General features: G+C 43.4%; 2 protein-coding genes across 3 annotated transcripts in view; one reads left to right on the top strand and one right to left on the bottom strand.

Annotated features, from left to right (window-relative positions):
* The first annotated feature begins 197 nt into the window (after window positions 1-197).
* LOC119383280 (cytochrome b-c1 complex subunit 8) lies at window positions 198-3,681 on the top strand. The gene is made up of 3 exons (XM_037651348.2): window positions 198-334; window positions 897-1,066; window positions 3,522-3,681. The coding sequence occupies exons 2-3, from the start codon at window positions 913-915 to the stop codon at window positions 3,614-3,616; spliced, it is 249 nt and encodes an 82-aa protein (XP_037507276.1). The 5' UTR covers window positions 198-334; window positions 897-912; the 3' UTR covers window positions 3,617-3,681.
* LOC119383274 (probable dolichyl pyrophosphate Glc1Man9GlcNAc2 alpha-1,3-glucosyltransferase) overlaps window positions 3,536-11,542 on the bottom strand; it is a 25,940-nt gene continuing 17,933 nt past the window's right edge. The window contains exons 10-14 of one of the 2 annotated variants that reach the window (XM_037651339.2): window positions 10,278-10,375; window positions 9,139-9,262; window positions 6,036-8,333; window positions 4,392-4,988; window positions 3,536-3,791 (exon numbers count right to left, since the gene is read on the bottom strand). In XM_037651339.2, the coding sequence (XP_037507267.1) occupies window positions 8,111-8,333; window positions 9,139-9,262; window positions 10,278-10,375 (445 nt within the window). In that variant the 3' untranslated portion in view covers window positions 3,536-3,791; window positions 4,392-4,988; window positions 6,036-8,110. Of the gene's footprint in view, window positions 4,989-6,035; window positions 8,334-9,138; window positions 9,263-10,277; window positions 10,376-11,542 lie in introns of both variants that reach the window. The other variant, XM_049412470.1, reaches the window with a different exon arrangement.

The raw sequence follows: 11,542 nt of genomic DNA, 5'->3' as shown, positions 1-11,542 counted from the left end.
TAGCACGTTAACGCAATCAAATTGCAAAATTTTCAAACCTACACGAATACAGCACACACAGTCTACGGTTTGCCGTCATCAACAACTATAAGCTAACAAAAGAGCGTTATACGTGGTTAAATTAGTTAAATTGATGTTCTGAAAGCATGGTGAATGGTATGCAAGAACTGTTTTAGAGGCTAGCGGTGCGATTTATTGCAGGAAATAAACCATACTCAAGCCACACACAGTCGGAGCCAGTCGCTTGGGAGTTGGAAGGTGATCGAACCTGTGGCGTGCTTGCGCCTGCAACTGTTCATCGAATTTGCGGCTCCTTAAGTAGACCAGAGGACTGGTAAGGCAATGCTAACAGTAGTTCACTGTTATAGTTTTCAGCGTGTTCATTATTAGATGTATACCGGTGAGCATCGCGTCGTTTACGGATTGTAGCGCTCGGTACTTTCCGTGTGCTCTCAGGAAGATGCGAACTTGGCTTGCGTCGTTCATGGGCACTGGGCTTTAATCGCCAGCTTTTGCGTTGTAAACTTACGCGTTCCGAGCTATTTTTCGTACCATTTTTCATTTTTTTACATGAGCAGTTACTTCAGGAATTGTAGATTGGAGAACTGAAATCAAGGTCATCAGGGGACGTTCGCATGCGTGTCGTTTATGCTAGGCCGCTCCTCTTGAGGTTTCGCGACTGTATCTGTGTACCATCGAGTGTCATGTTGCAATTGTGGCAATTTACAAAGTGTTAACTTATACTCAAGATAGTTCATGGGTAGCAACCCAATGACGGGCCAACATTTCATATATATGTTTAGCCCATCTCGTGTGTGTATAATAATATACTACGCCTTCCGTGCTTTCCACTAATTTGTAGCGCTCTATCTTGTCATTTTCCTCGTTTCCTTTAGGTCAATTGCATCGACGATGGGTCTTCACTTCGGGAACCTGTATAAACTGCGAGGAATCGTCACGTACCGATTGTCACCGTACGAGCAGCGTGCGTTCGCCGGCTTGATCAAGCAGGGCATCCCAAACGTTATTCGCAGAACGAAGGACCAGATACTATACGTTCTGCCGCGTGAGTATTTTGTCACGTTAATTTATTCTTTTACCTGCTCATTGCATCCGTGCGAGGTGTGGGCAGTTTTGCTGGGAAAACTTGAATTGTGGCAACTTTTGTGGCATCATTTTTATTCAGTCGTATTTTTTCCCTTATGCATTGCGCACTTGCGTATCAGAGAACTGCTAAGTTCTGCGCTCTATCCTGTCTCCTTCCTTCCTTCCTTCTTTTCTGCTCTAGCAGCAAGTCTTGATTTCAACTGCTAAGTGAGAGCAAGATGGTGTGGAAACAATTCATGTTCAAATGATTTTAACGTTTCAAAGAATGCAGTTAACGCTGTTGAATTTAAATTCCGATTACTCTTTTTTACAAGGCATACACACTAAGGTAGTGGCGGAATTGGAAAAAAGTTCCTCATTGTGGCACCATTAAAAAGCAAAATAGGAATTCGAACTATATGGCTTGTAAATTAGCATCAGCCTTTCTGTGGTTATAGCAGATATGGTCACACACAAACAGACTTAACATGACTAAATACATATAATACGTATCGATATGACTAAATATGTATAATCAGTAGTGTATGCTGAATGTGAATGGAGGTGGCGACTGGTGCACCTTGAAGCGAGAGCTAGGGATGACTTGACACAGCCTTGCATAAGGTTGATCACTCGGGTGCAGTCTCTGGGGCTCATCTTGTTTCTGAACTGTAATGGTTCTCTCTCTCTCCTGCATGCCTTTCCTTTAACATTGCATGCCTTGTACGTTCAAGTCACGAATGGCATACTTTTATCAGCATGACATAACACTCGTGAGAGAAAGAGCAGCAAGTGCAGTATTTTAAAGGAAGATGCATTCTAGCTGTGTGATTATTTGGGAAGATAAGCCCCAGACGATTTCTTCCTTTCCTTTTGTATGGGTGGCAAGCGTTGCATCTTATAAAGCACAGAAAACCTGCAGACACCACAAAAAGATGTGCCTAGCTGGCAGATTTTTTGTCACTTAGTTTATGAGCCGGTTCCAGGACACAGATTCAGTAATTTCTCCCTCCATGCGACAGGGAAGTTCCTAGGGGCTGAAATTACTTTGTCACTTAGATGAGTACTTCCACATTCGCAATTTGTGGCCAGAAATATTTTCTGTTGAACTTGTAGTCGAGAGGGCCGAGACCCCGATCATGCCCAGTGCCCTTAGTCTCACTTTCTCATCGCTCAGTTAATCAGAAAAATTATGTAGATCCCAAGTGCTGTGGAAGTGGCTCTAAGCTGTGATGGGCGGTCAAGACTATTGTGCATCTCTAGACAAGAGTGGTGCAACAAACGCACCCTGCGACAGGCAACTCAAGTGGCAATCGCGTATAGCCCTCACACAATGTTTTTTAAAAAATTAGCTAAGGTCAAGACGAAAAACACGAATTTGGGTCTGCAAAGGTGGCTTCATGGCGGCGCTATGCATCTATGCAAGGAAGCTAGCTTTGCAGCAATACGTGAGGATCGTTTTTAGAATATTTCCCGCAAATCATTTTTGAGGGTGCGGGTTATGTGCGGGAAAATATGTACAACACATTGCCACCACCAGATCCTAGGACACCGCAAAGCTTTTGCGCAAAAGCATGTGTCTAAAATAGCTGCTACAGTGTATCCCAAATACCGAACTCTTATGCGATTGGAAAATAACTAGATATAGTTTTGATAAAGTGAAATACAAAACATGCCTATCTGGTTGAAAATTGCATAGCCGATCTGAAAACTCTGCAAGTCTTGGACAGAGTCAAATGAGGCTTTGAAAAGCAGGACTTTGCCAATTTGTTTCTCAAAGGCCTCTTCAAATGTATAAAAAATTGCTTAACAACGGGTTCTTGCCTAAGGTGAGTATCGGACCAGGAGACTTTTTGCGTTCTTGAAGCAGCGTGGCGATCTCTTTTTCCTATAACAAACGGTTTGCAGATGGTATGCTTCCCTGCAAGGTGCTCATTCACCACCAGCATTCGTATGCATTGCACGGCTGTGTTGTGATGAAGCTTGTTCTAGCAAATCTGTCGTTATGAACTGCAAGTGAAGTCCTTGCTTTGCTAGCCATCCATATTTTGAGACCTGTGGCTGTCTCACACAACCCTTCAAGTTCCTTGCCGTATGTACGGCATCTGTCAAAACTGCCGTTTCTTCAGCATGAATATTTCCATTGACACAAGAGCCAAGAAGTGATTACAGTTTACACAGGAGTGAAGCACTTACAGGGGCATTTGATACGTGGGAGTTGTACTTGGATTGCAGATCAGTGTGCTATACTTGGCACTGTACTTATTGGTGCACTAACAATTCACACGAGAAAGCACCAAAAGGCCCACACAAATGCAGAGCTTTTTCGTTTCTTCTTGTGCTTTTTCACATGAATACCTGCCAACTTGCTAAGCTTCAAGTTTTTTTGTTTTCATTGGCATTTGATGTGTCGCTCTCTTGCTTTGTCTATGCAGCCTTTGTTGTGACTTACCTCATCTATGACTGGGGCGAGCGTGAGCACAAGAAGTCGATGCGCAAGAACCCTGCTGACTTTGCCAACGACAAGTAAACACGAGCTGAAGCTTTGCACTTGAGCTAGAATTAATAAACGTAACATGTTCTGGGTTATTTAAACATGTCTCAGATTTATTTGCACCATTTTCAACATAGAGGAGCACTTCAAAGGACTCCATGCAAACCCACACATTGGACAATGCACTTGGCTGATAGAACCCTTAAAGTTTCTACTGTTGAATTCCAATGGCAGAGTTGGAGCAAGCTTTCCTGCTCCTTTTGGAGCAAGTATGTTTCAATGGCAGAGTGAGGGCGGGAGTCAAGCGTTCCAATGGGAGAACTGGAGCGGATTCAGAGCGGGAATCGCTCCATGGAGCAGGAAAAGTTGCTCCGCCAAGATCGGAGGAGTCGACCGGAACTCGGTGTGACGTACTTCCTTTAACACGTTTGCCTGCTTGGAGGCACAGCCGCTGTCGTGTGTTTTGACAGTAATGGCGGACGACATGGGTGTCTGGGCAAATCGTGCGGCATTGCTTCCGCTGATCGATAGCGACAGCTCAGAGTCGGAAAACTCCAGTTCCTGCACGAGCGATCCATCGGCTAGCGACAGCGATGCTGAAACTACCGCGTATACGAGCGGGAATTCGACAGCGCAATTAGCAAAATGGAATAACTACACGCAAGGTATTCTGGGCAACTCAAGCACTTCCGCTTCCTTCTTGCTCACATGCTTGCTTCGGTGGCATGGATTGTGTTCCAATCGCAAATTTGGAGGTGTTGCTCTACGCCAGAGTCCATCGGCTGCTCCGACTCTGCCTCTGGAATTCAACATAACATACTCACACAATGACTTATGTTTAGCTGGACAACACTGGCATGTTTGGCTAGGACAGGCAAGCATACAGATGGTGGCTTGGTGAGCTGGTCGACAGAAGCATTCATAATGACAGTTAATCGCAAGACTTTGTTTTAAATAGGCTGCCCTGCGTACGACTTCAACTGCTTCTCTGAGTTTGTGTCCAGTGGAGCCAAAATTCGAATGAAGTGGCTTTAAGCTCACTTTGTAGTTTCAATACAAAAAAACACATCTTAACATCTTTGCAATGCATCTATGCATATCTGAAATGTAAAATTTTGCAGAAAAGTTACTCTGCAGCTAAAAATGTCTAAAGCTAAACTTGTTACGCAGTCCAGACATTCATTCCCATTGACCTTTTACGACTTGCACACGAAAGATGAGTTCTTTGTAGCTTGTTGGTGTACAGTCCGATTACACCATACACAATAAATCTCAATATTCAGGTCATTTATTGTGAACAATCTGTGACTAGCACAACTACGAAATACAAAAAGAGGCATCGGTGTTAAGAAGCACACACATGAGGCAATTCTTGACTTCCTTTCACAACATGGCACAGGAGTTCAAGCTACAGTCGAGCCCGACTATATCGAACCCGTTAATATCAAATTATCCCGTATATCGAACAATTTCTAAACACGGTAAATTTACATTGAGAATATATAGCAAAAGTTACTGTTACATCGAACGAAAATAGCAACGACAACCGATATATCAAATTCCATGTGCCTCAAAAGTGCCCAAGCAAGTTGGCTTTCCCTCGCGGTGGCGGGGAAAACTGCCGGCGCCACCCTAGAAAAAGTGGTTTAGACCCGGCTGTGCACGGCCAAACAACCCCTTGCAAAAAATGATCCTGGCCTGCTCGCAGCGCTTACAGCCAATCAGAGGCCGTCGCGCTTTCCCCGAGGCGCGGAGGCGGTACAAGTGAGCGCCATTTTTTCTTTCTTTATGCTTGCGTGCCTGCTGCTGCCTCTTTTCCAAATTCCACGAGTTCAGCGTGGTCCGTGCTGGTGGTGTTGCCTGTTGGCGCTCTGCGAACTTTCTTGGCGCGCTGTCGTCATGGCTTGTGCAAAGAGGCAGAATTTGCCGTTCGCCACGAAACTCGAAATCACAAATCGAGTCGAGCGCGGTGAGAAGAAGTCCGGCGTCGCCACCGCATACTGATCGACATTCGACGAGTTCGTCAGTGCGGACGATGATGTCGCCATCATGGGCCAGCTACAAGATGAGGAATACGTTGCAGACGTCATGCCGACCACGAGCCAAAGCGACAGCAATAAGGAAATTGACGATGGCCCGTTGCCTACATCCTCCGAAGTGATTAGTGCACTTGCATTGGTCCGGCGCTATTGCGTGAATATACAAGGCTGCTCCGACTCGTTGGACGTGGAGGCGTGCGTGCTGTCACAGGCAGCGAAGTTGTTGAAACAGAAGAAAATCCAGGACTATTTTGTTCCAAAGTAGGGCACGCAAGTAAGCCACCATATTAATAAAGTACTTTTCTTATTTGTATGTGCCTTTGTGTCATTAAATCCTATAGCGGGCCTACATCGAATTATGCCATATATCGAACTAATAAACGTTTTTTGGCGAGTTCGATATACCCGGGTTCGACTGTATAACACGTCTTCTCACACCGTAGACGGCAGTTAATGCTAAACAGAGGACATTCGTACACGTAAAAAAACGTGTGTTTATATGGTCACCTTCCTAAAAGGAAGACTCCATGTGCAGCTTCCATACAAGTGGCAAGATTTGAAACTATAGCCACGAGATCACCAAAACCTTGAGGAGAAAAAAATGTGTGTTAAAATAAGAGTGCAAAACTAGCACATTTCTGACGCCATGAAAAAATATACACTCGCGTCCCATTTACAAGAATGTCCTCATCTCAAGAATTCATGCATGTACTTGCGTCTCTCTCTTTTTTTTCTTAAAGACTGTGACCACACTGTGACTATGTCTGTGCGAAATGTACGGTACGATGTACTTGCTAATGGGAGCAGTGTTTCAGGATTTACTGGAGGCAAGTTTTGATGTGAATGCGTTGTTTGCTATTACAGGTTTAACTAATGTGTCATTACACCCACATTTTTCCTGTGAAGTTGGTGATGTGTGTCGGTTATGTTGTTTTGGACATTATTTGGGTGTTCCCATTAGGAGTAGAGTGTGCTGTACAAAAAGTGCAGCTCCAATTTGGACACGCGTAGTACACACACAGACACAAAAGAACAATGCACGGCAGAGAAGTTATAACATGGTTGCAAGGAAACTTATCAATGCTTTTTGCTAACCATGAGATAAAGTGTGGGAAATTTATTTCAATACCTTGGGCAGTGTTTTATCACAGAATTTACATCTGCAAGGTAAGTTCCGTTTGCAAACAAAAAAGCAGTGTCAGTGAGGCAGCAGTTGAAGGCTTCTGTGCAGTTCCTCTCATAAACAAGTCGTGAAAGATTAGTGTAGTGGAAGAATGGTGTATGTCTGAGAACGGGCTTGCAGACGAATGGATTTGGAAGATCAAAGAAAACTTGCAAAGTACAGATGACGAATACATAGCTGCCAACCACAATTATCTGGCTAGTTGCCACATGGCTCAAACAAAGCTCATTAGGAGCAATAACTCAATTAATTTCATTGCATTTTGACTTGTTGTACGTGTCAACGTGTTTCCTAGAGTTTGGCATTCCACAAATACAGCCCTTTCTTTTTCGAGAGAGAGGGGGTCCTATCTTGAGATGATGATTGCACGGATACCTATAATCAGTAACAATAATTTACACGCATCTGATGAGTATTCAGCCCCGACCCTGGATCTGCGCATGTTCAAAGACGGGAAAATTCAACGAATTCATCTGCTGTACATGAGAAAATTTTAAGGTTACCAAGAGTTCTGCCTAACGGTGCCTAATAAAAGCAGAAATTATGCAAAGAATTTGTGTCGATGCATCGTAGTAACGACAAAGACCAGAAGATGTCTACTGCCAGCAACGGTCCTCTGTACTCTACATTGTGTGGGTAATAGTGTGCACATACAAGTGAGATAAACTAATAAGTTCAATGGAAAACAATTTGGCAGTTATTTTCAATATCGGTGGGATCTTGCTTTCCAGACAAGCAGTGCATTATATGAAACAGTATCAGGCACATATCACTAGTAACGTACCGCGGCTAGAAAAAGGCCAACTAGAAAACATGCTGTGGTATCAATGCTAATTTACCAATGATATTGTAACGTTAATGTCTTTCTTTGGTATATCTGCCGCCTCATTTCATTGTTGACACATAAGTTTATTCGAGATTGGTGATATGAAAAACCATACAGCTGCACAGAATTTGCAAACACAAACAGGTGCATCCCAGAAACATGCGCACAAGAACTTATAGAAAGTATCCTTGTTTGAAAACGATAAATAGTAGTTGCGCATAGCAATTTAATATAAGGCCCCTTCACCCTTCTTCGTGAAATACGGAAACCTACCACAAGGGCAAGAATAAAACATCAAAGCAGTGATGTCTCGGCCCTCACACGGAATCCTCATTCACGAAAACTTTTAAAATGCCACTCGGGTTTTATCCTTTCGAAGACGTGTTTCTTACAATGTACGTTTCATTGTAAAAGTATTTTTCTTTTATCGAACATTCAGTTGAGGCAGCGAACATTACTTAGCTGACGTTATTCTTCGTTAATCAAATGTCTCTCGAAGGTTGAAGAAACCACAGCTGCCACGACTTGGCCCACGCATAGATGATAGCGACAGAACAGCTCACGGATGTCACCATGAGAGGCAAGAACGGCATGCGCGTGGCGAGAAGCGTGAAAGGGTGGAGCAGTTCCCCGTACACGACTACTGCCAGGCCCAAGACGCAAAGTCCCGCTTGCTCAAACCAGGTCAGCAACGTCCCAGCGTGCCTGCACAGGCATACAACGTATATTTCTTCACTGCGAAACACTGAACAAACGAGCCAAAGTGGTGCGGACAGTTAGCCAACACATCTCGACATTAAGCAACAGGCTCCTGTACATTTCTTCATCACGTAAGTCTCAACACTACAGTGGCTCCCGAGATTGTACCCTGGTGTGCCGTTGATGAGATCAGTCAATACCTGCCGAGCCCGTTTGCTCCAGCCTGGTGCCTAGTTTGCCGAGGGGAGAGCAAGCGCTTTTTGACAGTCTTTGAAGCGAAACTGTTAATTCCCTGCTGCATACAGAGCAACAATATTTGGCTCACATGTTCACAGAAACCTTGATTACAGATTGGTTTTCTACGTTCAAAACGTGTTCCCGAGCCCCTTTAAATAGGCAAATAATAAAACAGGTGAAGCAATTCATATTGACACTTTAAGACAGACTATTGAGCTAAAATTCTTATCAGATGAAAAGTTTACTAAAGCCTTTGATGTGCATACTTAATTAAAAACCACAGAAGTTATGCATGTATTGTAATATTGCATAATTGTAATAAAGAAACTGATAACCTAGTCTTGCACTAATGCATAAAAAATGGGTGTGTGCACTGGGGGGGGGGGGGGTGACACACATCATGCATAGCAGAAAACATGTCTGCTCTCAGAAAGGTGAGGAGTATCGATACTAAATTTCTACAAACCTCAAAAGTTAGTGGCATTTGCAAAGCACCTCACTTTGCTGTGAAGAGCCTACATGATCAGTGGTGGTTCATGATACACACTGATAGGCAATGCGGCTGCTAGTTTACCTGGCAACTTGTGCGGGTGGTGCATATCGCCACTTATGGTTGACCTTGCTGCTGTGAAGTTTGCCAAGTGTGCACATGGCATAAACTATATGCAGCAGCACCAGAAGGACCTTTGCAGGCATCTCTGTAGAAAAAAAAAAAAAAACATTGGTTGCAACCACTCTACTGTGAAACATAAAAATGAAATTAGCACCAGCAGAGATAACTAGATGCAATGATACAAGAATGAACGAAGACGTGACGCTATAAACATATACCAGAAGCATCTAACACAAACCGTACTTGTTCTTCTGAATTGATGCACCATATTAATCTACAAAATTCACTCGGTAGTGCGGAGGGTGGAAACTAAAAGCAGATCAAGACTTCATCAAGCACGCATAACATGCGCGATGGTATCATGTCTCATTAGGAGTCCTTCACAGCATTTCATTCAGCAATGATACCATAAGCAAGGTTTCTGGTGTTGCATGTCACACAAAAATTCATGGAGTGCTGGCCAGCACAAATTTTATACATTCGTGTGTGTCCCAAAAACTCAGTTTTTTTTTTAGAGCTTTCATGCAACTCTTGTCATCTGTGCATTTATCCACGCCTCAGTCACTCAATTGTTCAAATAAAAAACTGTTCCAATTCAAGCTATTAAAAAATTCAAATTCAGTCATTCCTGTGTTGTCTTCTATTTAAAGAGCAACATCATACAAGGTGCCCGAATGTTGCAAAAATTGCTAGAAATATAAATTTATCAGTGAGAAAGCATCATGTGGGATCTTGATAAGGCAAATTACATTTACTGATAACATTTAACACCACACAAATTTGCAGGTACCCGTGTGGTGCTAGGTAATCACTGCAGATTGCGTAGACTGAGGCTGACGAAAAGCTTGCGAATGCACTCGTTGTCTTATCCGTTCTTTGGTAATCTGATCTTGTTCCCGTTACCAATCCTAAAAGCTGCAAGAAGCCAAGCCGGTGCTAAAGGAACTTGATTACAGGAAAAAAGTGCCACAACTTTTTCAACAACACCATGGAGATTACATTGTAGAACACTCTTAATGTGAGAACGAAAATAGAATATTGGTGGTTACAACCTTTTTAACCCGTATCAACAAGGACGAGAACACAAGTTTATCACTCACCGGCTGATCGAAAAAGCAGGGGAAAGAGAGAGGCATGGCCAGCTGCCGAGAGGATCACGTACACAGCTGCATCGGCGGAGCTACACAGGGCTAGTGGGCTGCGTAATTGAAAGCCCACCTTGTCAGCACGTGCACACTTTCACAAAAAAAAAAAAAAAAACAGTGCCATGCTTGTAGAAATAAGTGCACCTACCGTTTTCATTAGAATCATGTCGTAATACTAGTGATGCAGAACTATCGGTAAATTGACTATCGATATTACTACTATCGACAAGGTATTGGTAGTCCAATCGGTAGTACCATCGGTAATATTACTAGCGATATTACTATGAAAAAAATCCGTAAGGAAAGGGTGGGTGCTCGGCTCGAGCATTCACTCCCTGTTTAAGGACTTTTTCATCGCAAGCTTCCATCTTCCACTTCCTGCCGTTTTTTAGCGATATTACTGTCACGCGTGTTTATTGCTTTGTTTTGATGTATTAGGGTTTCACCAGCAAAGACTTCGCAGCGTTTGACGCAGACCACGCCGCAATGTTTGAGAAGCTTCGCGATTGTTTGAGATCATTTTGTTAATTACGCGCCGGACGCGAATAGTCAAGTTTATTCGAGAGCTTATGCGAGCACCAGCCATAACGCCACAAGGTTCGATGTCTGATGTATAACGACGAAGCGTGCCACCGATTATCAGATTACTCGAGGGCCAGCGACTGTTCTCGCGCTATCAGTGTGCAGCGTGCATCGCTTGTGTATTGAGTTTTGATTTCTTGGGCACAACTTCGCCCAAATAAAGAGCTTCGTATTTCCCAGTCTTGCTGCGGCATTCTTCACCCTCGCAACCACGTGACAATACTATCGATAATGGTGCGAATAATGATGCTGTTGCTGGCTGGCGATATTGCCAAAATATTTGCGATAGGCTACTATCAACTTCGCTTAAATTATGAGCAATTTTTGGCGAGAGAAATAAATTATATCCGCAGCGAAAATGGCGGAATATGTCCTATCAATAAATTCATATTCAAAAGCAACCAGTTACACGTTACAATTAAGAAACTTAGTTCCTGGTAATGTTTCTTTATTTTGAAATCATGAAACGTAACATAAATTTGAAGCCACGCAGTTTCACCACATGTAACGGCTTCCTTACCGCTACAGCTGGACAGTTTGACTTTATGATCATGTGTCAGCGAAGCACTCTGGTGAAGAACACAAGCATGTCAACTTTCTTGCCCTTCCGTCTGCTCCTCCGGCTCCACCTATGTAAC

This window comes from Rhipicephalus sanguineus, chromosome 2 (assembly GCF_013339695.2).
Source record: "Rhipicephalus sanguineus isolate Rsan-2018 chromosome 2, BIME_Rsan_1.4, whole genome shotgun sequence".
Taxonomy (NCBI): Eukaryota; Metazoa; Arthropoda; class Arachnida; order Ixodida; family Ixodidae; genus Rhipicephalus; species Rhipicephalus sanguineus.
Note: the sequence above shows the minus strand (reverse complement) of the source record. Positions and strands in the feature narration are given on the sequence as shown.